Raw genomic sequence first — 26767 nt, 5'->3', positions numbered from 1 at the left:
TTAATACAATGATAAAAAATTTAACATATATTTAATTCTATCATATTTTTGTAAAAAAAAAAATTACTTAATCGATTTGGCTTTTGATCGATTCAATTTAAATAACCTAAATCAAAAATATCATGACGCATTAATCATTATGACTAACCAGCTCCTAAAAAGAAAAACCTAAGCATATTTTAACTACTAGATCTAACTGAATCTGGGATATTCTTAAATTCTTCAAGCTGCCCTTTACAAAATTGGCAGTAGACAAGACAACGTAGATGAATCCGCTACCAAGCAATCATATACTATATGAGTAATGATATCCACATAATATATTTCACTAACATGTTTTAAAATAAAATTATTTTTCTAAAGTAATATTATTTTTATAAAGTAATTTTATATAAAATAATTTTTTATTTTAAAACAAGGTTGTGTAATTTCTGATAAAAAAAAATTGTCTATCATTTTTTCTTATTCAACATGGGCCAAATATTAATAAAAACAAATAAAATGATGAATGTACCATTCGTAATGCATGTATTTTTAAAATTTCTTTTTTTAATCTTTTCAAATCAATCATAACCCGGAAGGCGGCGCTCTGTAGTCCCACAACATACCTGACATAACGATCAACGTCGAAATCTTACGTTTCCTATTCTAAATCACCATCTACCGTACCGGCATTGCCTCGAAAAATGAATTCCAAGTGCTGAGCTCAACATCCTTCCTTCATGCTCCAACTAGGTGCCTGTCGACATCCGGGGGAATCTTTTACGAGTAAATCCCGATTTGGTTTTTCCCTTTTCCCCCACTTCTACTTTGGTATACCCTCGATGCATATGCGCGGTCCTGTCTGTAACCACAAAATCTCATTTTCTTCTCGCTTCTTGTTCTCATCATTTAGCGACCAATGAAGGCAAACCAGAAACCAACAACCATGAGGACATGAAACTAATTTAATGGGTTTGAAATCATAATTTGTGCCAGTTTTGATATGGTTGCTTCCCCAATCGCTTCAATACATGCATACCACCAGCTGCTGTGAGGAGACACATCGCAGCAAATGCAATTATTGCTGCATTCCCAATGTTCCGATGGTAGACTCCCTGCATAAACACCGAGTATCAACAGTAGTATATGACACTATAGCTATAGCATTACACTGTATATTGGCATGAAAACAAATGAAAACTGCCTGAAAGCAGCTCTCTAGTGATTTAAATCATCTTCTTGGACAGTTGGGACTCGTCCTCTTATCTTTTTCTCTATTTTAAAGTCTCCATACCATCGCTCACCACAATGATAGGGGACCCTGATCAGGTATTCAGTCGGAACGCTTTAGGAGGGTGTTCTTAGGAGGAAAGCTCCAAGTATATTCTACATAATTATTTGATAAATAACAGGCAATAACGAGCAGCATATTATGCATGCCATACTTCTAATATTCCCAGTTGGAGAAGGCAAGTAAAGAACATTAAGCAATTGAGTTTGGATCCTTCTCTTCTTTTTTTCTTCTTTTTTTCCCCCTTTTTTTCAAGGAGAGGTATTATTAGAACAAAGATGAGGTTTTGTTTTCCCTAGGCAAGAGTTTGGATCCTCTCCTACTTCTAGATATGCTATAAAGTTTCAGCCTATAAATAATCTTATACCTTAGTGTACAAATGATTATGTATGTTGCCATCACTGTATATCAATATGATGATCATTCTACCACTAGTGCACCAGCCAACCAGCTGAACGTTAGATGGAGAGATGTTTATTTCTCTGTTCCCTATGTTAACAAGGGCTTAAACGTAGGCATGCACTTCAGCTTTGAAAATAAATGAGACGCACTTGGGTCATAAAAAGCAGAATTGCTGCATTGGCAGGGGCTAGAGAAAGGCTCATCATTCCTCCTCGCAACTCATTTGGCACATACCTGTGAACAAAATTAATAGCAGAACCATCAACAAAAATTCATATGATGCGGCCAATTCTTCCTAGGTTAAAAGTTAGGAATCTGATTTAGCATACATGGTCCTCAATCTGGCAAGTGAAGGTAAAATTAAGCCAACACACCCATGGAATAAGCAAAATAGTGCAACTAGAACTTCAATTTCCTGCATACAAGAAATGAACACTGTCAACTTCTGAACAACTGGCACCAGAGACAGAATGGCTAATATTTTTTCTAATATTTCCGTGAGTATAAGAGATATGTACCTGATAATCATAAGCTATTATAGATAACACAAGTCCGAGTACGATAAATGAATATAGTAGACAATCTTCAGTGCGAAGTGGTGATGGTCCACTAATGAGCCATGGGAACACTGTGCTTCCAAGCATTCTCGCACCCAGCATACAGGGATATACCAATCCGAGATGCACTTCTCGTCCATCAGCCTAATTTGCATGAGTTTCAAAGAATTTTACAATTTAGAATATAATCACAAGTCAATGTTCATGATCCAGTCGAGGACAGGAAAGTACTTTAAGAGGGAAAAGACATGAGAACATTGAATCAATGGATATATAAGTTTCAATAACTAAAACAATTCTATTGATTTGATTGAGGAAAAAAACAAATTAGCTTTCAAAGTAACTCTTTAGTTCAGTTGGTCAATTGAGTTAGATGTTGATGAATAGAAAGTGACTACAGCATGTGGGGAAAGCTTAAGAAACCCATCCTGAAAAACACTGTTGCAGATATTTCAAAATCTCTAACATGATGAGTTTGCTTCAAAATGTTTATATCATACCACCAATGTCGGGGCCCATAAAAGCCAAAACACTGTAATGGAGAAGTGAAGACAAGCTTGTGCCCATGCCAAAAGGCATATCCTTCTATCTGCCAGTCACAAAAAAAAAAAAAATCATTAATGCCAATACTATGCAAAAGCATAATTAGAAATCAGCCGTTTAATCCTTAAATACATTTTAACCTGGGATGCGATTAATCCTCTTAAAGGCAATGCAATTTTCTAGTTGAGTAACAATCAAAATGAGATCCAAATATGAGAGATGTTCTATAAGTACTTATCTTCTGTTTGAAATTCAAAGGTGATTTGGGTAGATAAAAGATGAAAGGCTATCATGGATCCAGGGATTAATAAATTGTAAGACCATAACAACACAGGGCAGGAAAGAGAGGTAGGAGAGCTAAAGGAGAATGTGATGTACAAAAACGACATCAAGTCCAAAGCAAATAAAATAGGCCCCTGACAAGTATGATTTGCAGGTGCCAACAAGACAATGGCCCAAAGACACTCATTAACATTTTTGAAACCTGTCCAACTAATATAGAATTCAAACAGTCGGTTAAGTTATTTTCATACCTAGAATGAATTTGGAGTCGTGATACCTGTTGTCCTTCCAGTCTTTAGAACAGTTAATAATTGATTCAACTGTATTTTGCAGCTTTTTTTTAAGAAACTTTATTTTGGAATTTCCCAAGCTTAGTTTGTAACACCCCAATGGAAGGCCCAAACCACATGGCCTATACTCCAAAAGGACTAGTCAATGATACAATTGGAGCCCCATTGGAACCTTATAAAGAGCAAGAACTCCTCCTTCCCAAGCAATGTGGGATCCCATATACCACCTACCCTTAATCTTATCATATAGGGGTATCACATAGTTCATTTGAGTAAAATAAAAGGCAAGATAATTCTACTAAAACAAAGTTAAATTCTCAGTCTTACCTCCTAAAATATATGAATAAAAGGACACTCTATATTCCTTAAATGAAGCAGTCTGCGAAGGTCCTTTCAATCCTACAGTAACAGAAGTTACGCTTATCATTCCCAACAAGATAGCTGCGTTGGAAGGAGATGCTATGTTCTTCTCCATATTATCACCAATGAGCCAATTTGCAAGCACCTGGCTTCCAATGTAAGACGCAGACTCAAAAAAAGTCATTAACCAAAATGTGTCACTCATTGAATCTTGCCTCAGCCCTTGCTGCAAAGAAAAGACCCAAGACACGATAATCATTAGCAATCTGGCTATTTCATCACACCCTATAATTTCACATAGGCATTCACAGTCTGGTAAAACACAGTACAAAAAACAGGAACAAATAATTTAATCAGGTAAAACAAACAAAACTGGCTCACTTCAATGAGGAAAAGTTATGGTACCTACACCAATGAACTGCCTGCATGAAAAGTAAAAGTGAAGAATGACATTTCTTTACAAACCTTTTCATGTTGAACTACCACCCATGTCTCAAAACTGAATGAAAATATTGAAGAGGCAAGAGACAAACAGATGCTTGCTACCAGAACACTTGGGTGACCAATAATCCTCTTCCAAATGCCGACAAACAGGTGAAGGATGCAAAAAATGAGACAAACTTTCTTTTGACCTCTGCGCACAAGCATACAATAGGTGACTTTGTTAGGGTTCGTTACATTTTCTGCTCCATCAATTTAAAAAATTATAGCTCCAAAGATGACACCAAAGTGCAGGAGTTTACGCTAGCACTCAGCCAACCTGTATGTTCTTCAAGTAACATAGTTGAAACATGTTTTTTTATGCATAAAGCATGGAATAACGACATAATTAGACTTAGTTGTACTATGTTCCCATGTTCAGTTTAAAAGTGCTACATAAAAAATGTGAAAGCAAATCACTAGAAATCAAACATCTGGCCTGGATATTTCTCACAGAGTATTCTTGCAAAACGAAAGCACACTAGAAGTACACTATTTCATATATAAACTAATTTTTCAAAAGAGAGATATATTTGAGTGTTTCGAATTTTTAATGTTTTTTCTTTTTTCTTTTGAAATGCACCGGGTGTCCAAAACCAAAGTCTCGCTTATCACGGGGGTGCACAGTCCCTCGGCAAAGAGTTTTCCACAAGTGTACCTTGGGTAATTCAAGGGGAAGTTCACCCAATCCGATGGCCTCTATAAATTGTTTACACCTAAGAGGATTAGAACCTTAGATTTGGAGAGATCATACCACCAAGACCTTAAATGTAAACGTGATAAACATTTTAAAGTTCAAGAAATGGGATTGTTTCCACCATTCAGATCAAGCCAGTGATATATATATATTGCAGACAGAGAAACTTACCAATAATTCAGTATAACGAAGACCATTGTAAGATGGAGGTTATCTTTTGTAATAGGTGTATACAATGCTCCCTTTAACCCTTAGATGTCCCCTACATTTCTTTTTTGGATAAGAAAATTTATCTTTTGGGATTGCCATGAATCGCACCACATAAGACATAAGGTCCCCTACATTTCTGAGAAGGGAATTGCATTTTTTTCAACTTTAAATTCGTTCACATTTCTTTCCAAAAACACTGATCCTTTCTCCCAACAGACTTCAACATTGCAAATAAGTAGACCGCTAAAGAATTCAGAAAATTCAATATCTCCAGTTTTGCTTCATATGAATCATTTTTTATTCTTTTATTTTGTCAATTAAACTCTGAATAAGCCAGAGAATACATAAATAAAAACAAGGCCCTCTGGAGCAAGTGATCGCACTTACATTAGATCAGAAAGCACGCCTAAGAAAGTGCCAACGAAAAGAGCAGCTGCAGAACCAACACAGAGAGACAAAATCATTTGCTCTCTGCTAAATCCATAGTGAGCCAGCTCGAACTCTCCGAAGACTGCCCATAGTCCTTCCATTGCTGCATGAAAATTTAAAAAAAAAAAAAAAAAAAAAAAAAAAAAAAAAAAAAAAAAAAAATCATGTAAGTGATCCGAAATCCTAACATGATTATTCTCTTCTTCTTTTTTCTTGCAATTTCTCGGACGGAGAGAGCGCACAACGTGTCGTTTCGGTTTTTCCCCAGCCGTATTTTTCTCAGCAACCAAATAAGCCTAATTCGTTAAGAGTTTTGAATAGGAAAAGTGACCGACCTGAAGCGAGGGAATACACGAAAAGGAAGTTCCGCTGGAAACGAAGGAAGGAGGAAGAGAATCCATGGTCGAAGAGGGCCGAGGTTTTAATGGAGCTGTTGTTGTTGGATGCGTAAGGGAAGATAAATATGGAAAGGAGGCAGGAGATGAAGATGAAAATGTATAGGGCGAGATTCGGTTCCCAAACGGAGCTTTCAATGACGACTCCCATTTTTTGCTTCTTCGGAAAGTTCAGTATAGAAGGAAAAACCTGTAATTCGAATCTCAGAAAACCCCTGAATCTTGAGCCTTGGATTATAGTGACTGAGAGAGAGAGAAGCTCAAATGAGGGATAGAGATGGAGTTCAGATCTAAATAATGGATTTAGAAAAGGAGTAACTGAAGCTTCGGCCCTGCAATTGCAACCAAACCGGTAGCCAGGTGTCGGAGTACGTGAGACGTATCCAATAGAAAACCTGCCGCTTGTGGCACCCTTTTTTTTTTTTAAAAAAAAAAATTTGATTCTTCTTCTTTTTTTCTTTTAAATAATAACATCTTCATCTACTCTATTCCATTTTTCTCACTTGTACAAATTTATTATATTTTATTGAAAAATTAAGAAAATTATTTTCATGAAAAAACTTGCCGATTATACAATCTGGGACGTGTGCTCCCCTTTAAATTACAAAAATATGGAATTTGGGTATACGTAGTGTTAACGTCGTATTTCATACATCTTTGGGTCGGACTCATCAAAAGCTTAGGTCTTCTTTGTTACTTGTACATGCAAATTCACTCCAAAATCTAGTGGCCAAGTAGCAGCTAGATGGAGCTTACGATGCCTAAGTCAGTAGAAGAAAAATTGGAAGACTCTAAAACCAGGTTGTTTTTTTTTTAATTACCTCTGCTCGACGTTTGGGGGGCGGCCTTTATACCTGCCCCTTAGGTTCGTGACGCATTCCTTATCCCTCTGGCCTTCCGGGTGCCTTATGCCAGAATCCATTTAATGTGGCGTGCTCTCCGAGAGGGGACGCCAGGTCAGGGAGTCTTATCAAAGTGGCGTGCTGCTCCTTCCATGGTAAAGGGGGATTGAGTGCTCTTCGGACTATGGCCTATTCGAGTCATCAGCTTGACCCATATTCTCCTAGGGCTGGGAATCTCGCAGATAGGTTGTCCTAAGTGAAATGGACCTCAGTCTAGTTTTGGGCTAGATGTTGCATCCATTTGGGTTAGGTTGATACTTTTGAAAAAAATCCTCCCAACACGTGAAAAAAAAATCATATTTTATTAATAGATCACATTCTAATTCTATGTTAAAAAATGGCACAACAGATCAGAAGGAAAGAATGATTCATCCCCAACCCCGTTAAGGTTGTACTAGGCCTGGATCGATGTTGTGTGGGCCCTCGGCAATGATCCGATGAGCCTGTGTGGTATCCGTGCGTACACCCATGTCAATGAATAGTAGATAAATGCAAGGAAAATAAAGAAAAATAGATATACAGATTTATGTGGTTCGACACTATGCTTACGTCCACGAGGGATTGGGGAGAGGAGAATCTACTATAATAAACTTGTTTTACAATCTCTCATCTTCACTGTATAATAGATTTCAAATGTCCCTCTTCCCGCTCTTCACTCTGTTATTGGAACCCATGTCTAAATGTTGAAGAAACCTTTCTCGAGAAGCATTTCCAAAAAGTCTCCCCAAAGTCGTAACTTCCTTTCTCTTTATCTTCTATATTTTCTTCCTTTATACTACATCACCTTTCTTTTATGTCTCATCCTCTCTTTTCTTCCTGATACCCTAATCACACCTTGCATTCCCTTGCTCTTTCATCCACTTTCCCTCTCCCTTCCTTTGTCCTCTAGTGATTGCCCTTTGATGGACTGAGCCTTGATAACCATTTTGAGGCATGTGATATTTTACCCATTGACAAGAGTGTATGAAACTTGCATATTCTAAAATTTTATCTAACATTACTCTATTATATTTCATCTTACATTTGACTAAAAAACTCTACTATTAAAAAGTTTATTGTTTAATCTAACATGTTTTTAAACTTAATTTTTTAAACTTGAACTTAAACTCAATCAAACGCTAGTCATCAAATGATGATATGCTTTGCACTTTATTATTATTTTTTTCCCCGCGAGCATTACACTAGCTAAATTATTGAAATGCATGAAGAGAGGGTAAATATCCCCAACAATCACCTAAATATAATTAATACAACACTTAAAACTATACAAACTAAAAACAAAATGTAAAACAAATTAATTAGTCCCACCCATTCTCATTCCTCACGATTTTTTAACAAAGCCAAGAAGAATCGAACGAAGGTGTGCTTTTACATTAGTTAACACAGTTACCATCTCAGCCAATTTCTTTCATTTGATGTGTGGCTGTACCAAAAATTTGCATTATTAGGATATTGCAAATCCAAAACAGGTTAAGTACTATTTCAACGTCAAAGACTCAAAACAGGTGCATGCTTATTCTCTATGCGTTTGGTGAGGAGTGCGCATTGATTAGTGCTTGGTTTTGGCAGTTTCTTAACCCAACGGTGAAAATTATAACATATACATCCACAATTTTTTAACAGCTAAATAGACATCTCATGGCTCATATTAACTGTACAAACTAAATGGGCTTCCTATTATATGGAGGAAATTCTAACATTCCAAAATTCCCTCCTGATCATAATCAAAGATTCAAAGGAGCCATAAATAGGAAAAAGAAAAAAAAAAAAGGTCCAATGAGGAAATACCTAGGCCTACCATTATATACTTCTACTAGTAAGTCTTGGGAACAAGGCTAAGAGGATGCCAGATATATATTTTCTGTTTTTTATTTGCACAGAACATCGTAATATCTACTAGGGGTTATAAACAGTCCGATGCCTCCACCAGTACTCTAAAGGGGCATCTGCATCCATGCAGTAAGGATTTAGGAGATGTCATTCTGATGGTGAAGAGCAATTGACACGTCTTTGTCCTGAAGATGAAGAACCATGCCAGGTTAGTCAATGCAATATGGGCAATGTGAGAAATCATCTCTCATTTTTTAATCCTATTAACTTTATATTCAAACAAGTTTTGAGCACATATAAAAAAGAAGGATGCCAGCTACTGTAATTACATTATCCAATCTGACTCATTGTAATTGTGCTTTGATATATTCTAAATTTCACCATGCCAATATTGTTTTCCTCTATGAATAAAAAAGTTATAAAGGGGCACACCTCTATACAAGTAAACACTCTAATGGTTGATTATCTCTTATCATAGAGAGCTGCAACTGTGTAATTCCGAATCCATCTATTCCAGCCATCTTCAATATTTGTTCCAACTGATTACAGCTTCAAGGATACCTCCTAAGTGATTCTCATATAGAGCACTAATATTCCATTGTAACGATCTAAGGAAAGATCTAGTCACATTTACGCTTATACTCTAACCATTCCAGAGCATTACATAAGGATTTCTTTTTTCTTTTTTTTCAATGCCCATTCTTGAAATTAATAGACAACACACTCAGTTTACCGACTATATGCAACACAACCACATCAACAGGCAATGTCTGGCTTGCATGTCTCTGAACAAATTAAATCCATGAACATCTTAACCAAAGAATCTGTGCATACCAATAATCATGGATTTTGGACACCAAATCCTGTAACATAAAAAGCCTCAAAATGAGGCTTCATCTCCATTTTCCTGCAGGGAAAAAAATGACTGCCTTAAAGTCGGCTCTTGAAGGATAAGTGGTAATTAAATAAACGAAAGATCATTTTAAACACCATCCACTGATCTCCCACAAGGACATATTGGTATTTATTACCTTTCATCTGCAGCACCTAGTCGTATTGATGGCAGTTCCTCTAAATCAGAAGCTAGCCTCCTAAATGCTTCGAATTCTTCTAAAACCTGTTTATTACCTCTCTGAACCAATAAACTACGTGAGCAATATGAACTCCAAATAGTCCATAGATGAAATCACCCAAAGGACAATCAGTAGCATATGGTCCAAAAGGAGAGGCTTACAACAAAATCATATTGCATCCACCTAGGAAAACTTCTTGAAAGAAGGGCGATGTATTGCTCCATTGCTACCTCCGGACTCATATTACCAAGCCGTTGCCAAGCATTCCTTGCATAATGAAATTAGTGCTACATCAATTAAATGACATCAAGTGCATTATATGCCCCACAATCGGAATCAAATCGAAGGGCAAAAAATCTTTTGGTATGACTACAGATCAAGCTATATACACTGGAAGGGAAGGCCTTAATGTGGTGGTATGACATCAAGTCCATTTATGTCGATACTTCGTTTCTTCTCCACCCCTCCAACATCCCGAAGAAAACACACATACACACACACACACATAATGAAACACCCTTTTCTCAAAAAGGAAAGGGAAAAACCCCCTTTCTAGCGCCAATCGTCTATAAGAAAGGATTTCTGAATTTGGTGGATACTACAAAATAGGAAGTAGTGGCACTCAACGAAAAATTGGCATCCATAAGTAAAGAAGGTAGCTGTAAGAGTAGATAATTACCACTTAGCGCGAGCAGAGAGCTTCAATGCCATTGGTTGGGGTTCATGGCAAGGCCCTTGGGTGGCAATCTTGTGAAGCCCATATAACTGCGCCTCCACATCACTGCCAAGACTCGAAGCTCGACCAGCAGTACTGGCAGATCCCGCAAGCACCACCGCGGCGCCGAAGACCTTTTCCAATTCGGTCCTTTCGATCCCCTCCCAATCATCCTCCAAACCAAACACTTTGTCCTTGAACTCATCATCCCCACTTTTTTCGAATTCACATCCCTCCTTACCTCCGCACACCAATACATCCCGGGCCGAATCCACCTCGCTCTTAACCGACTCTAACTCAATTTCGCAAAGCTTTTCCCCCTTAGAACTTCCATCCACCAAGCTTTCCCCGCACTCTCCCACACAGCAACGCTCTGATACCTCTTCAATATGTTTCTCTCCCCTAATGTCCCTCTCCGTTGACTCAAACCCTTCGTTGACAAATTCTTGAACATCCAATTTGTCCTGAACCGGTTCAGTTACATTTTTATCAGTTTTTTCAATCAACCGGAATCTTCTCCCGATTTGGAGCTTCAGCTCCTCAGGCATAACCCATATTCCGTTCGCATACCTACGTGATGTCAACGTAGAGGTGCGGTTTTTGTCACCGGCAGAAGCTGCATAGAGGAGCTTGGAAAGGAGGAAACAGAGGGTCAGAGAAAGAAAAACTGTCAACAAGAGTTCGAACAAAAGCTCCATGGGAAAGCTTTGTGAGATGAAGAAAAAGGATTGAAGATCAGAGACTGATTTCGACGAGGAATAGATCAGAAAGGGGAGGGGATATTGCAGAGCAAAGTATATTCTGCCGTGCATTTGTTAGGTGTCGGTCTGCTGCCTGCTGGCAAGCGTCTACACATAAGGAGCCCTGTTTCGAAAAGGACTCTTCCGCTAAAAAACCGAGACCTCCGAGCGGTTGACCGGTCCTTCCAGTTTTCCAAATTTCCAACACTTGCTTTTTCCTATTTTTCCGCTTTCAATTACGATATATTTTTGAAAAATGCTATTTGTATAATTGTATGTGTAATTTTTATTTGGGTAATAATAACGTTGGACGTGTTAGCTATTGGATAACAAAGATTTTCTTTTAAGTCATTTTTACGTATTTTTTATATATTTAATTAATAAATTTAGTTATATTATTTTTTTAATATAAAATAATTATTTTAATTAATTTTATCAATTCAATACGTAAAAAATATATAAAAATAATTATATGAAACAGAACTTAATAGATATATTAAAAATTATAAAATTTAAAATTTAAATTTTAAAAAAACTAATAAAATAAAGCTAGTATATAAAATTATAAGTATATATAACTCTATTACGTATCAATAATATGCTAATAGTGGATTTCTACTCTTTAATTTTTAATGTTAAAAGAGTTAGGTATTAGTATTACATTTCGACTTTATGTCAAAAAGTCTAAAGATTACGTGTGCTTGTACTTTTGTTCCCTCCTTCATCATGTAAGTATTTATCTTAAAAATAAGCTATTTTCAATCTAAAAGTATTGGGAGCCACTGAGTTAAAATTTAATATACATGAAATGCCTTCAATACACTAATTTTAAATGCTCTCTTTTAATATTATATGTTGTCAATTCAAATGTCTTTTCATCATTCGAAAAGAAAAGAAAAATGTTTTCTGTTTTTGTTTTAAATGGGTTGATACAAACAAAGGCATGTAATACACGAGTGAGACGAAAACGACTATTTTCATAAATTTTAAATAAAAAAACGAAAAAGAAAATGACATTTTATTTTCTTGAGACTGATAAAGATAAATGAGTTTTGTTATATATAAATAAAATTATGTATTAATTTATATATTAATATTAATTTATTTATATTTAAAATTTAAATTAACATTATTTTTAATAAAATTTATTTTTTATCAATCATATTAGATTGATATATATATTAATGTACATTTATACTTATAACTAGATTTTTCTTAGAGTGATTGAGGTGCTATAAACCTTGGTATTAAGTTATATTTTTGGCACGTCTCGCGGTCGACTTTAGAGGTTTTAAGGTCTGTGTATCTAGAAGATGTGTCTATGTCAAAGGAGGACATGAATCCCTTCTTTTAGCATTATGTTCATGTAATTGTGGCTGATAATGCAGGTGTTCATGCTTGTCATGTGGCCTCAATTTCAACGTCCTTACCCGATTACCCATCTCACAAGGAACAACAAAAGTTTACGAATGAATTTAAAATCAACTCGGCTTTTTTTATTATTATCAATTATATAAAAAAAAACAATCTCAAATCTCTCCAACCAATCATTAATACAATTCACTATTTTTTTAATTTTCATTAAAAAATTAATGAAAATTTTAATGAAAATTTTCATTGAAAATTTTCATAAATTTTCATTAAAAATTTAATGAAAATTTAATTTTGATATCAATTCATCTCAACTAATCAATATTTAAATGCAACTTAGTATCGTTTGGATAGTTAATTGAAATGAGATGAATTGATATCAAAATTAAATAAAATATTGTTCGAATGTTATTTTTTAATATTATTATTATTTTAATAATTAAAAATTTTGGATTATTTATTATAATTTATCATATCCTCTTCTATCATGCATGTCTAAAAGTTGTTGCCGGCCCGACTGCGTAATCAATATATTGAAGATGTTGTCTTTAACAAAGATTGCAATAACATTCCCCACTAAGCTCCGCAATTTAAATTATGACTATGTTAAAATAAGATTAAATACAAAATGTTATCTGATTATTATCCTGATTTAATTTTATAATTATTAAATTAAAATATTTAATTTCCAAGATATTATATTTTTTTATCTCAATATAACTTTTTATCTATACTTTGTAATCAAACACACTTCAAAATAGAAAAGATGTAAATCTCAAAAGCCTCTCTCCCACTATCTCTCTCTTATCCATTTTCTTTTCTATCATTTTTTTTTCATCCGACTCTAACTATAAATATTAGACAAGTCGAGTTTTTAGAAAACTTTTATCCTCACGCTAACTTTGTGTAAAGCACACCTAGTAAAATATTAACAAGAAATGATTTAATATGAAAGATAAAATTAAAATTTGAATCATACAAATCAAATCTTACCATTCAAGCAATATAAATAGTATACTTTATACACCAACTTAAAAGTTAGATTTGGGCAAAAACTTCGTAATTCTTACTCTATTCGACACTCACTCCGACTATATTAGAGTTGAAATCGGTGTCAAAGTTAGAGTTTGAGAGTAAAAAATAGTTAGACTCGGAGTCGTTAGTCGTTGAACAAGACTTCAAACTACTGACTCCGATGATTATATTTAACATATTTAATATTACAACAAATATAATATAAGGTTGAGTAGCCTAATTGTTGCGGTAGTTTTTGTTAACTCCATGAATGGAGTTTGAACCCCTACAAAAAAAAAAAAAATTAGCCCAAGTTTTAGTTAAAACAATGCCATAAGGGCCACTTAAGTCATGAATTTTAACTTTTCTCCCCCTTATGAATGTTCACTTGTTTTTTATGTCAAGAAAAGCATATAAGAAAGAGGGTATGTGTTGTCAAGACTCTTGAGAGAGAAGAACATGGCATTGTCAACCAGAGAAGAATGGGGTATGACAAAAATGGTGGTTGAACCGAGATTGATATCGGTGCTATAAATTAGGCCCTATGCACGATTGCTGAGTTCAAGAGAGATGTGAGATGAGTTTCATTAGGTTGAGAAAATAGAGGAGATAAATCAAATATGTGAGCTAAGCTACGCTTTCTGCATAGTGGTGGAGCCCGAGTTAGAGGAAAATGCAACGGATTTGGGTGGCTTCCTCACGGTGGGTCTTGGCTTTGTGTGGTTTGTGATTAGTATCCGATAGTAGGGAGTGCCTAGTTGGCATTGTCTATGCATGAAGGTGGTCTTGGTGGTGTTGAGTGGCGCTGAGTGGCGCTTAAGGGTGAAGGAGGTCCAATCGGGACTAGCCAACGCTTCTTAAAACTTCTCCTTCAAGTCCGATTAGTGGTGCTAAGTAATAAATTTCTTAATCTTTATTTGAATGTTGAAAAAGTACAAGTGGGTAAAAAAAATTGGAAAAGAGTTGAACTTTGAATGGGAACTTTGACTCTTCTATGACACTAATAAAGCGAAGCGAAGTGAAGCCGAAGTTATCTCCCTCTCAAAGTTAGAATCATAGTCATTTTTTGACTCTGACTCTTACTGAAGTCGAAGCTCAAAGTTAAGGAATAGAGCCCACCCCTATGCAGAATAAAATAACTCAAAATTTTAATATCAAATTCGTCTTATAACATGATCTCAATGTGCATATTCATTAGATTTTCAATACTCGATCTCACGACAGTTCTTATTAAATATTTAAGAATGAGACATTCATTGGCATGGAGTAGTATATAATAAGCATGACAAATCTCAATGTTATAAAACTAAAAAAAAATATCAAATGATTGAAAGATTGTAAAAGAGAAGTAAGAAAATTGAGAGATTGTAATATATTTAACTCTTTAATAGTTCAATGTTATTTATTTATTTATTTTTTTATTTTTTTATGTATTACAAATGATTATCAAGATATTTTTTAATTGACAACTCTATCAAGACATATTTACTAAAATTTTTAAAGATGTTGATAAAGACCCATCATCCGACTCGTAACACATATTTACTAAAAAAGAAATGCTTTTGTTTTACGGGATAGTCACGTGTAACGAAATGTGAGGTGGATAGCTCTATGAGGGAGAGAGTGAGTAGGGATGGATTGGAAATAAAAAACACTACATATTCTTTTAGTCAAGAGATTAATATTTTGATTCTAAACATTAGAAATGGACAACCATGCATGCACCCACCATTCAAGAAATAAAACTTTTCATCATGAGTCCATTTCAACTTTACTACTTTGATTGGTTAAGCTCCACTTGTCGTGTAGAATACACATTTTTAAATTGTGATGGGAAAGTGTTCGTAACTTCGTAGAAAATGAGAATATATGATATGTCAAATCATTAAAATCTGCAAATTAAGTAAAACATTATTGTAAATTGACTAAACATGTACCAATTTAAATAAATTAATTTTTCCAATTTCCAAATTCAATGTTGTCACGCATGTAAGGTGGCTAAGGAGGGAGGTGCTTGCTATTGATTCATAGGGCTGCTACCTGCCCGACAGGTAGCAACGGCGCCCTTTCTTGCTCCTACCCACTTGCATCTGTTCTGTTGCAAGAAAGACTAATGGTAATCTTCATCTATTTTTTTTTTATTATGACGTGGTATTAGGTAATTATAAATTAATTATTATATTTTATTTATAAATTTATCATTTAATATTACATCATAAAATATAAAAAAATAATAATAAATAGAATTTTTTACATAAAATGATAGATTAGGAGTCCATTAATCATCGCCCGAGTCTTGCACCCTATATTTATTTTAAAAATAAAAATTCTATCTATTATTTTCTTAATTATTATTATTTTCACACAATCTTTTTATTTAATATCTAACGATATGATAAGTAATAAATGATAAATAATTTTATTATTATTTAATATTATATCAGAGGATAAGGAAAAAAAGAATGATATATAGCATTTGCGTTTCCCAGAAAGATTGCACATGATATATGTGCATTTTAGACGCCAAACAAACCAAGCCTTACAAAAACCAAACAATACCACATGTCTAGAATCCAAACAAACAAAACCATACAATTTCCAACCCTAATTCAAAAGTCATATTTTATTCACCTGACCATGAGAGATGAGGCTGAGCGCTATGATTTTAAAATCATGGTTGACACGGCAAAATTCACTATCCAAAATATAGTCTCTAAATTAATAGCAATTTTGGAGATTGGTTATGAGATGAAATAAAAGTTAAAAATTAAATAAAATATTGTTAAAATATTATTTTTAATATTATTTATATTTTAAAATTTAAAAACGTTAAATGATTTATTATATTTTATGTAGAAGTTTAGAAAAATTGTAATAATTATATGTGACTAAATGATTTGTGTAACTAAATCAAGTCCAATGAAAAGTAAAAGAAAAATAAAAGGATCATGCTAGTTGATCGCTCAACTCTTGCCGTTGGGCGTACCTGCTAGTTCATTTTTATCTTTTTAAATATTAAAAAAAGAGAAAACGAAATTGTTGAACTTCAAATTGAGATTATCAATCTCAAATTTGAAAATGATTCTTTTAAACAAAAATTATTGTGTTTAAAAATTGATAAACATTTTGAATAATATATTCCTTCTGATAATGATGAGCAAATAAATGATTTAGATTCGAGTCAAAACGAGAAAAAAGCTTCTCCTTCTTTCAACAATCTCATTTGCTTGATCCATCATATTATTTCTCCCAATTAGTACTCTAAAATTACTATTATTGTTTGTAATGAATATAAATTGATTGTGATTGCTATGATTGATAATGGATCATATATAAATTGTATTAAAGAAGGAATAATACATAATAAATATTATGAAAAATCTTCTGAAAGATTATTCTCGACTAATAGATTTTAGATGAAAACAAATATGACCTCAATAGTCAATACTACTCATGTCAGCCAAAATAATATTTATTTTAAAATTCATTTTGTGCTTATTAAAAATATGACTGATAAAGTCATGTTAGAGATTCTTTTTATTTATTCTTTATATTCATTCATTTCGAAAAATGATGGTATTACTACTAGCCCTTTTGGTCAAAAAATAAAGTTTAAATTTGCTTCAAAAATTGATATTAATATTGATAAAAGTCTGAAATCTTTAGTATCTGCTATAACAAAAAATTTAATTTCCAACAATAGAAAATATAAGTGATTTTAACAAAAACTTGATTGATGATTTTTGTTTTGATCTTCTAAATGCTTTCTAGTACATGAAGAAATATGTTGTTACTTTACCTTATGTTAAATATTTTTCTATAAAAAATCTTCCAACTAAACCTCCACTTATTCAAATAAATAGTGAAACTCTAGAATTTTGTAAAACTGAAATATAAGAATTTTGTAAAACTGAAATATAGGACTTGCTGGCTAAGAATATGATTAGGCATATTAAGTCTTATTAGTCTTGTGCTGCATTTTATATCCAAAAATATATAAAAATGGAGAGAGAGATATCTCACATAGTTATTAATTACAAACCTTTGAATAAAGTCTTAGAGTAGATATATATATATATATATATATATAAATTCACAAAAGTTTTTGTAAAGATTAAAAACAAATTAAATTAAAATCACTAACCAACAAACTAAAAACTCAACTCATTTTATATTAATTATTGACGATTGATGAGACTCATTATTCTTTTAAATTTCTATAAAAAAATTAAACTTATCTCAACCTATTTCATATATTTCAACTTAAAAATTAAATTTATTTTAACCTAAAAAAAATTAAATCTATCTTAATAAAATACATAAAATATTAATATTTATAATTTAACCCGACTCATTTCAATATCCAAAACATTTCCCTGAGCATTAGCATTGGCTTGGCCAAATGCATATCCAAATTTAGCCAATATCAACTTGAAAATACATTTGCCTATTCAATCTAAATTCAAGTCCCACATTGAATTAGCCATCCATTCTATATATAATAATAAAATAATATTAAAATAATATCTTTTTAAAAAAATTTTTGTCTTCTCACATTTTATAATTCTACCAATTTAATATTAAGCAATATTCTATTATAATTAAATTAATATTAAAAAAACACATTTTCAAAGCTCATTTAGGAATAACAAAATTCTATCAACTAATTTTTTTTACTAAATATCTTAACCAAATATCTAGCAACATATGAGAAGTCATGCAAAAATAAAAAACTGCACTTACTTACAGCAACTTAAGGTTACATATGAGAAGAAAATCTGCACTGCAGTTATAAATCAATATGAAGAAAACAGCAACTTAAGGTTACATAAATCAATATGAAGAAAATCTGCACTATACTTACATCTACATAAACAGAATTAGGAAATTTGCACTGCATTCTTAACCTTCTTAATTACAAAACCATATACATAAACACCTAGAGGAAATATACACTTCCTCCACCATCTTAATTACAAAACACTTACATAAACACCTAGTGGAAATCAAATATTCAAACACCATCTTAATTACAAAAAACACTTACATAAACACCAAGAGGAAATACATAAATCTGCACCTAGTTATCATATACAGCAGTTCAAATATAAACCATCAACTAACATATAACAGCAGTTACAAGTTTCAATATACATCCAAAAAATCAGTCAATGGGTTCCAAGCTGTCATGAAGTTCCAAAAAGTAGACTTCAATGCAAAAAATAGTCTTCCATTTCATAAATCAGTACCAACTGCAAAGCAGATAGACAGAGCAATATTAATCTGTGTTTTTTTATCCAAAAACAGCAACTAGTAATTGTTTTCAGGTGTGCAAAACCATCAACTATTCAGTTTATTAACAAAAAACAGCAACTACCAAAAATGGCCAAAAAACAGCAACTACTCACTTCTCCCTCCTCTAGCTACTGCATTTCATTCAATTTAGTCCTATGTTTCTCTAGGATCTCAATTTGAATTGACTTGAAGTATTCTCGTTGTACTGCACTCATGTTATCAACATTCAACATCATGACTTCTATCTCCATCTTCTTCTTCTTAAGTGAGATGATCTCAGCCCTGTCCTTTTCAGCCTTCATTGCCGTCTCTCGTCGCTCAATCATCATTATCCTCCTATCAGCTTCCATGTTACTTAACTTTTCATCAAATTGACTATTACAAGATTCTTCATGTTTCCTTTTTCTTTCCCTTTGTTTTTCAGATTTCTTGCCTAGCGGCCTCTCCAAATTGGTAGACATGCTCTCATTTTCCTCAACATCTATGGCAATGGCAGCTGGAACAATAGGGCAACCCGTCTTTCTCTTTGTTGGCAAATTATCCATATGTACTTGCCACTTTGGTTGGTGCCTCAATAAGTTCCAACAATGATCCAAATTGTAATTACTTTTTTGTGTCGATCAGTACAATGCCTTTGCCTTGTCAATCTAAACATCAATCATAAAAATATTAGTACATATTACAACCTAAATTTATAATAAATAGAAACATACCTTGTCTTGTTCATTGGTACCGCTTGGATGCATTGATTCGACTTAAGCCAAGCAACCACAAAACTTGTTTGTAGCTTTTTGGATAGTTGACCATCGATTAGTCAACGACCCCACAGAGCGTTCAGGCTAATTATGTTTTTTATAAGTATAGAAGTAATCATGAATTCTTATCCACAATTGGGTGGACTTTTGATCTGTCCCCCTAATAGCGTCTATACTAATGTTCAGCCACCCTAATACAAGGAGGTTGTAACAGCCCGCTAGAAATTCAATTGTGAAATTTCTATTAACTTTAGGAATCTCGTGAAAAACCAATAAGTTTTCACGAATCCATTAATCGTATAGGTTTTTGTCTAACTACATAGTTAGTGTTATTATTTACTATGGTATCAGAAGTGTATTTTTGATTATTGGAGATAGTTAGAAGTGTCAAAATGTATTATGATTTGTGCCATTAGACTCGGAGGGTTATTTAAAGTCTTATGGCGCAATAACTTTTTTTCACATTTTCGGACAAAACGTCTGTTCAAAACTGTAGATATTATTGGATAAAAAAGAAATATCTTGAGGTAATTTTCGTGAATATTATTGGGTAAAAATATTTTGAGTTGATTTTTATAGATATTATTAGATAAAAATATCTTAAGTTGATTTTTGTAGATATTATTGGATAGAATATTATGAGATAATCTTTTATAGATATTTTGGGTAGGAGAAAACCACACTCAACTCTCAACTCCAGCCTTATCACCTCCCTTATCTCGTCCATAAATGTGTCTAGCCAGCACCCATGAACTTATCTTCAATTACTCCTTCTAATAAAAGATTATCAAACACTCTCTCTCGGACAGATTTTAGGAGATCTTTTGCACGCCCATTTCGAAGCTGTTGTAAGTGTTTTATCATAAAGTCTCTTTCATATAAGTTGTTCCTTTTTGAGTCTAGTTTACATGGATATCTTATTTGCCCCATTTGAAGATTATTTGGTCAGTCAAATATTGTGTAAACTATAGAAAGGTCATTCTGGGAGATAAACTGGAGAATATGTTATAGTTTGGAGTTTTTGACCAAGCTAATGGATAGATATTGATCCGAAATTTTTATGGAGTATTGTTAACATGTATATGTGACTATTGGTTGAGGATTTTTGCATGATTAAAGGTTTTGATGAAAGATGTTCTTAGATTTAGAAACTTAGAAACTGGAAGAGGAAAAACAGTTTCTGTTTTGAGAAAGTTTAACTCTTTGGTGGTCTAAACCTATTCTAATGACTTTGATAATTTTATTGGAGGATCCTAAACATCTTATATACATGTTATATTATTATTTTGAAGATACTTGATGTTAGTTTCAAAGATATGAAATTTTATGCAAAGAGATATTCAGATAAGCCAAAGTGTGGATATTCTTGGCTAAATTTATGTTTTGGTTAATTTCTAACCATGTGATCTTGAATTAGAAGCTTGTATATGTTTTAGGACATCTTTTTAAACCATGTAATGGTTTGGTTTGAAGATCATATATTTATAAGTTATAGATCAAGAGATTTATCAAAACTAGTTGAGGAAAAAGCTCCTGTTTTTGGACTAAGTGTAAAACCAAAAAACTCCAAATGTTATTTTGTGATTTTGGTGACTTTAGTTTGATGATTTAAAGCATGGTTGATGTTAGGATGATATTATGAATATGTTAGAAGTAAGATTTGATTTTTGAAATTCTTGGAGATGTTTTGATTTAAGGTCAAAACTTGTGATTCAAATGCTTGGATCTTTTTACAAAAAAGTTTGGTGTTGATTATTAGATTTTTCTAAATGGATATTTTAAGTATGGTTTTGAACTTAGGATTGGAAGATGTTTGTTGCAAAATTTTGGTTTAAGCATGAGTTTTGAAGTTGGAAGGAATTGCAACAAAAATAAAGGGAAATGGCCTATGGATGTTTCGACCATAGTGTGTTCTTCATGGTTGTGTTTTGTTTTAAATTTTTATGAGTTGATATTTAAGTTTAGGACAAAATTTACATGAGGAATGTAAATTTTGGAAACTTTTGAAGTTAGTATGCAAAATCCTTAAGTTATGGGTAAAACGGTCAATTTCCCACATGTAGAGAGTAAAATGAAATTATTAGTGATTTCAAATTAATATTTTCCATATTTCAAATTATTAGTGATTTAGTTCTAATTTTTAGAATCACTAATTACAGTTCCTCGTGATCGCACTTGAAGTTTTATAAGAAACGCGGAGATCGAGGTAAGTTAGCTTTTAACTTACTAGCAGTCTACTGTGTATGTGTGCTAAGTAAAAGAATTACAGTGTATGTATGTATGTTATCATATATGTCATACCATGCCAAGTTATCATGTAATTGTCTATTATACAGAATTTATTCTGTCATCAATTTTTTATCTGTTACACAATATATTCTGTCATGTATTACTATACATTACAAATATGTCATGTTAAATATGTTGTCTGTTATATGTTATGCCATGTTACGAAATGTTACTATCTCAAGTTGGTTATGTATTTAACTACAATTGTGATGCGTAAAATACATGGGGCCACAACAACTGTGGAGTATGTATTTTTCATGTTAAGTCAAGTTTATGTAGAATACATGGGGCCACAACAACTGTGGAGTATGTATTTAACTGCATAGTGATGTATAGAATACATGGGGCCACAACAACTGTGGAGTATGTATTTACATATAGAATACATGGGGCCACAACAACTGTGGAGTATGTATTTTTAATGTTAAGTCAAGTTTGTGTAGAATACATGGGGCCACAACAACTGTGGAGTATGTATTTACACGTAGAATACATGGGGCCACAACAACTGTGGAGTATGTATTTTTCATGTTAAATTCAAGTTTCAGAGCAAGTTCATGCTAAGTCAAGTTTCAGATCAAGTTCATGTCAAGTCAAGTTCAGTTCATGATTCAATTTAAGCTATGTCAATTATGTTATGTTGTACGCTAAGTTATGCTTTAATTACTTATGAATTTGATTATGCATTTATGCTTTTACTGTCATACATGCATCATTAGTCTGTATGGAAGTTTTTTGTTAACTTGCTGAGATTTGTAATCAAATCTCACTGTGGTAGTCCCAACTACCATTCCCCCCGAATGGTAGATCTTGTTACAGGACCTGAAGGAGGATCAGGAGCTGACTAACTAGACACAGTCGACTGAACGACGGTGCGTCGTTAATGTTAATATAGTAGTTAAATTACTACTTGTACGATGGAGTTGCATCTCCAGTACTTTTGGATCATAACTATTTTGGAATAGTGCTGTGATCTTAGTTATTCAATGGATCTTTATGTATGAAGTATGTTTTAAGTATTGGGATATTTTCAGTTTGGTGCATAGTATTGCTAAAAAAAAAAAATTATCCGCTGCGAATATTGCATAATGTTAGATGCATGTTAGGATTATTGCATCTTATATGTCATGAACGGGGGCAGGTAACCTTGTGTTACATGTCTCGACGCTTCAAATGTCCGTCCGATCCCAAACGGAATTTGGGGGCGTCACAGAGGTTGTCTTCCTCCACGTTGAAGGACACACCCTGTTGGGATAGTTTAGTTCGTGCCCTTACTTGCCCTTCGGGTTGTGTCACTTCAATCTCATTAACAATATTATCATGCAAGACACGAGCCATGAGGGGGTTAATAATACCTTCTTCACCACTTTGCAATAGTATGGTGAAAAAGGGATCATCCAATAAGTGTGAATCCATCCTAAATAAAACAGTCAGCAAGTAATAAAGTCAATGCATCATTCAGCAAGTAATACAAAAAACAGTGAGCAAGTATGAACACTTCTAAAATAGGTGAGCAAGTAAGAACACTTCTAAAACAAGAAAATAGTGGAAAAGAAAAAAACCAAAAAATATATTTAAGTATTTAATCACAACAAATATTGCATCTTCTTCGTCAGATTATTTGAAATACACTACATTCCAAAATAAAAGTCCACATGAAGCAACAACTAAAACTATTGGACCAAAACATTAAACCTACTCTAAATGTAAAGATAGATGCATATGGTCCTACTTGTGCAAGCTTAACTCTCAAAACAAAACACAAATCAGTAGAATAGAAAGATCATTTGAATCCAAGGGTTACTATATTCAAATTCCTGCAAAGATTATAAATATTTCTAAACCATGAGCAGAGCATTCACCAAACAAAGATTGAACTAATTTCTTTCTTTTCATGGTTATACTCGGCAATGAACCATATTCCAACAAAACAAATAGACACCTCGCAAACCCAGAAAATCAACATATAACTGCATGATACCTCTCCCAGAAAAATATATTCATCCCATAAATTATAAGCATACCCAGAAAATCTAGAGTGTTAATCATAGTTCGGTATCCTTAAGTGGATGATACTTCCATGGAAAATACTTTTCAAGAAAGACCATTTAGATTCCGGACAAAAACAAATACATTATTTCCACAAAAACAATTGAAAGTACAAAATGTGAATCCACTAAACCCCGGCAAAGAAAGACCAAAAAATAAATAAAACCCAAAAAAGAACCCTAAAGCCCTATAAACGGAGCAATCCGAACGATTTGTACGGGTTTATGGGCAATGGAAACAGAAGAAGACGGAGGCACAGGAGGGGAAAAAGAATTAATCACTGAAATACAAACCAAAGTGTCATTAATCACTGAAAAACCGAGAGCAAAACAGAGACAAAGTTAAAGGAAACTTACAGATTAGGACGATTCCGTGAGAGAAAGAGAGTGGCGGGCCCAGCCGTGGGTCGATCGGTGCGCAGCCGTGGGAGTCGACCGTTTCCATGGAAGCAAATCGAGAGAGAAAAGAAAGAGTTTGGGGAGAAAAGGGTTCGGTACCGAATGGAGGGAGTGATTTTCCTTTCGCGCCTTCTATGTGTCTGACTTCAGCTTCCTCAATTCCAGTGATCAAAGAATTGTTTATTATTTGGCTAACGAAAACCGTCTTTCATATTTGGACTGAGACTGTAGCAGAAGTCTAAAATGATTTACATTTACCCAATTCAATGCAATAAATTTTTAAGTCAAATTAGTCTAAATTTAGCCGAGCACCTCATTTGGCCAAGCCAATGAGGATGCTCTAAGGGAAAAAATCCGGGTGACTCGAGTTGTGCGGTGTCGTTTGTTACCAAATATAAACAGATCCGATTCGTGTCGAAAGGCCACTCTTTGTCGAAATTAGGGTTTTCAGGTTCTCATCTATTCCATTGCAGACATGGGAGGAGGCAACGGGCAAAAGGCGAAGATGGCACGCGAGAAGAACTTGGAGAAGCAAAAAGGCGCTAAGGGTAAAATTCTTTCGCATCCTTCCCTCATTCTTTTTTTGAAGTTTCTCCGTTGTACTATGCTTGTTTTCTGGGAATATAACCGCAAATTTAAACAAATTAGACATTTTTCGTCTTAGGTTCTCACTTTCTAACGCAGAGCTGAATTTTGTAAGAGCATAAATAGTGGGTTTTACCGGGCAACCAAGATAACGTGGAGAATTAATAAATGATTTTTGTTTTTAGATTCCTTTTCAATTTCATATAAAAATCGCCGTTTGGGGATCGTTCATTATTTCAATCTAATTTCAAAGATCTATATGTCTTTGCTGTGCTTAATTGGGTGATTTGATTAATATTCTCAGGAAGCCAGCTAGATTCAAACAAGAAGGCAATGTCAATCCAGGTATTATTGGGTTGATATCTTTATCGAGGCCGCTCTAGTCCCTTTATTAGTGCGTAACTATTGAAATTTAGACCTCTCTCTGGTATACGTCTTGTGTAAATGGTAATGCCTATTATCCTCATCGATAAAGTTTTTTGTTACCTTCAAAAACCTCTCTCTACAAGTCGTTACCTTTTTATAAGAAATTTTCAAGAAAATCTTTAAAACAAACCTATCTTGCTTTGAGCTTCCCTTTTTTGTTGTGTGTTTGTCCTTTTATAGAATTTTAGTTTGTTACCCATATCCAATTACTGTAGCTGTGGCTGATACTTTGAAGAAATGATTAGTGTGGAATAACTTAAATCAGAATAAGTGCCTATTTTGGCATGAGTAGTTTTGAGTCTTTAGACGATAGCAGCATTTTATTTGGTACATACAAGCATCTCAGGTTGATGTGAAATTGTAGCTTTTTGGGCACGAGTAGTTTTTGTATTGCTCTTATAATCTTCCTGCGCATCTGGAATGCATGAAATCATTGACGTAATCCCTTGTGGGTTTGGAGGTGAAACATTGTAGTACCAGTTATCTCTATAACAAATCATTGATCGAGAATATGATCTATTGGTGTGCAACTGTATCTTCGCTCAGCTAAAATTATCCTGCATATCGTATTCCTTCCATTTTTTGGTGAGTCAGTAATGTTTTTGGTGAATGTTCAATCAATGCAGTGCAAGATTTGCATGCAGACCTTTATGTGCACCACAACCGAGGTGAAGTGCAGGGAACATGCAGAAGCAAAGCACCCCAAATCTGATGTTTATACTTGCTTCCCTCATCTCAAAAACTGAATGAAACCAACAAAAGAATGTGGAGATGGGTTAAGAATATGTAAATCTTTCTATTACAATTGGTTTAAGTCCTACAGCAAGGTTGCGTTTTGCATGTTGTATTACTGTCTGCTTGAGTGAGGGAAGTGAGTGTTGTGTATTTCTTTGATAAAGTGGAATTAAGTGTCTAATTGTCATTTGAAATAGAAACTTGTTTAATTATGATGAATGAGTGCCATTGTTCATGAAAGGTTGGAAGAGTTGGTATTCGATCCACGCATATGCAATAATGAAGTTGGGTTGCTAAGCCGAGCGTGGCTGTGGTTAAACACTGACGGGTAATACATGATGATGTAATTTCCTTCTGTTAGTATAAGAAGGCATGTATGATTATAGTCTTCTCTGGCACATCCGAATGCATTATTATTTATATCCTCAGCTGTATGAGAAATCATCATTCTTTTCTGTTTCAAATTTTCACAGGAATCAGGAGATGGCAGAAACTAGTCTTTAGAATCTCAGCCACTCTATATCTCCACTCTAGGAAGGCTGGTAGACATTTTCCCTTCAGTAGTTTTACTAGAACCAGTTATGCTTGACTGCCTGGCATGGCTGCCCGCACCATTGTCGCTACTAACTTGGGTTGGTTTTTCAAAGTTTTGTTAGGCAACTGTTTTGGTTC

General features: G+C 33.8%; 3 protein-coding genes across 4 annotated transcripts; 1 reads left to right on the top strand and 2 right to left on the bottom strand.

Annotated features, from left to right (window-relative positions):
* Nucleotides 1-529: 529 nt before the first annotated feature.
* On the bottom strand, nt 530-6303 carry LOC122304662 (molybdate-anion transporter). The gene is made up of 9 exons (XM_043116923.1): nt 5859-6303; nt 5482-5626; nt 4173-4341; nt 3675-3933; nt 2733-2821; nt 2194-2376; nt 2005-2090; nt 1825-1909; nt 530-1097 (listed from the first exon to the last, which is right to left on the bottom strand). The coding sequence occupies exons 1-9, from the start codon at nt 6067-6069 to the stop codon at nt 963-965; spliced, it is 1362 nt and encodes a 453-aa protein (XP_042972857.1). The 5' UTR covers nt 6070-6303; the 3' UTR covers nt 530-962.
* Nucleotides 6304-8597: 2294 nt separating this feature from the next.
* Nucleotides 8598-11287, bottom strand: LOC122304674 (acyl-CoA-binding domain-containing protein 3-like). 2 transcript variants are annotated; one of them, XM_043116934.1, is made up of 5 exons: nt 10403-11286; nt 9885-9990; nt 9682-9782; nt 9485-9557; nt 8598-8835 (listed from the first exon to the last, which is right to left on the bottom strand). In XM_043116934.1, the coding sequence occupies exons 1-4, from the start codon at nt 11248-11250 to the stop codon at nt 9491-9493; spliced, it is 1122 nt and encodes a 373-aa protein (XP_042972868.1). In that variant the 5' UTR covers nt 11251-11286; the 3' UTR covers nt 8598-8835; nt 9485-9490. The 2 variants fall into 2 exon arrangements, with proteins under 2 accessions (XP_042972868.1, XP_042972877.1); XM_043116943.1 differs by lacking the exons at nt 9485-9557; nt 9682-9782; nt 9885-9990 and having other exon boundaries at nt 10403-11287.
* Nucleotides 11288-24733: 13446 nt separating this feature from the next.
* On the top strand, nt 24734-26335 carry LOC122304680 (uncharacterized protein At2g23090-like). The gene is made up of 3 exons (XM_043116946.1): nt 24734-24897; nt 25239-25279; nt 25987-26335. Exons 1-3 carry the CDS (start codon nt 24825-24827, stop codon nt 26104-26106), a joined length of 234 nt encoding a protein of 77 aa, XP_042972880.1. The 5' UTR covers nt 24734-24824; the 3' UTR covers nt 26107-26335.
* Nucleotides 26336-26767: the final 432 nt, after the last annotated feature.

Source organism: Carya illinoinensis, chromosome 1 (genome assembly GCF_018687715.1).
Source record: "Carya illinoinensis cultivar Pawnee chromosome 1, C.illinoinensisPawnee_v1, whole genome shotgun sequence".
NCBI lineage: Eukaryota > Viridiplantae > Streptophyta > Magnoliopsida > Fagales > Juglandaceae > Carya > Carya illinoinensis.
The sequence above is the reverse complement of the archived record's forward strand: the minus strand, read 5'-3'. Positions and strand labels throughout refer to the sequence as shown.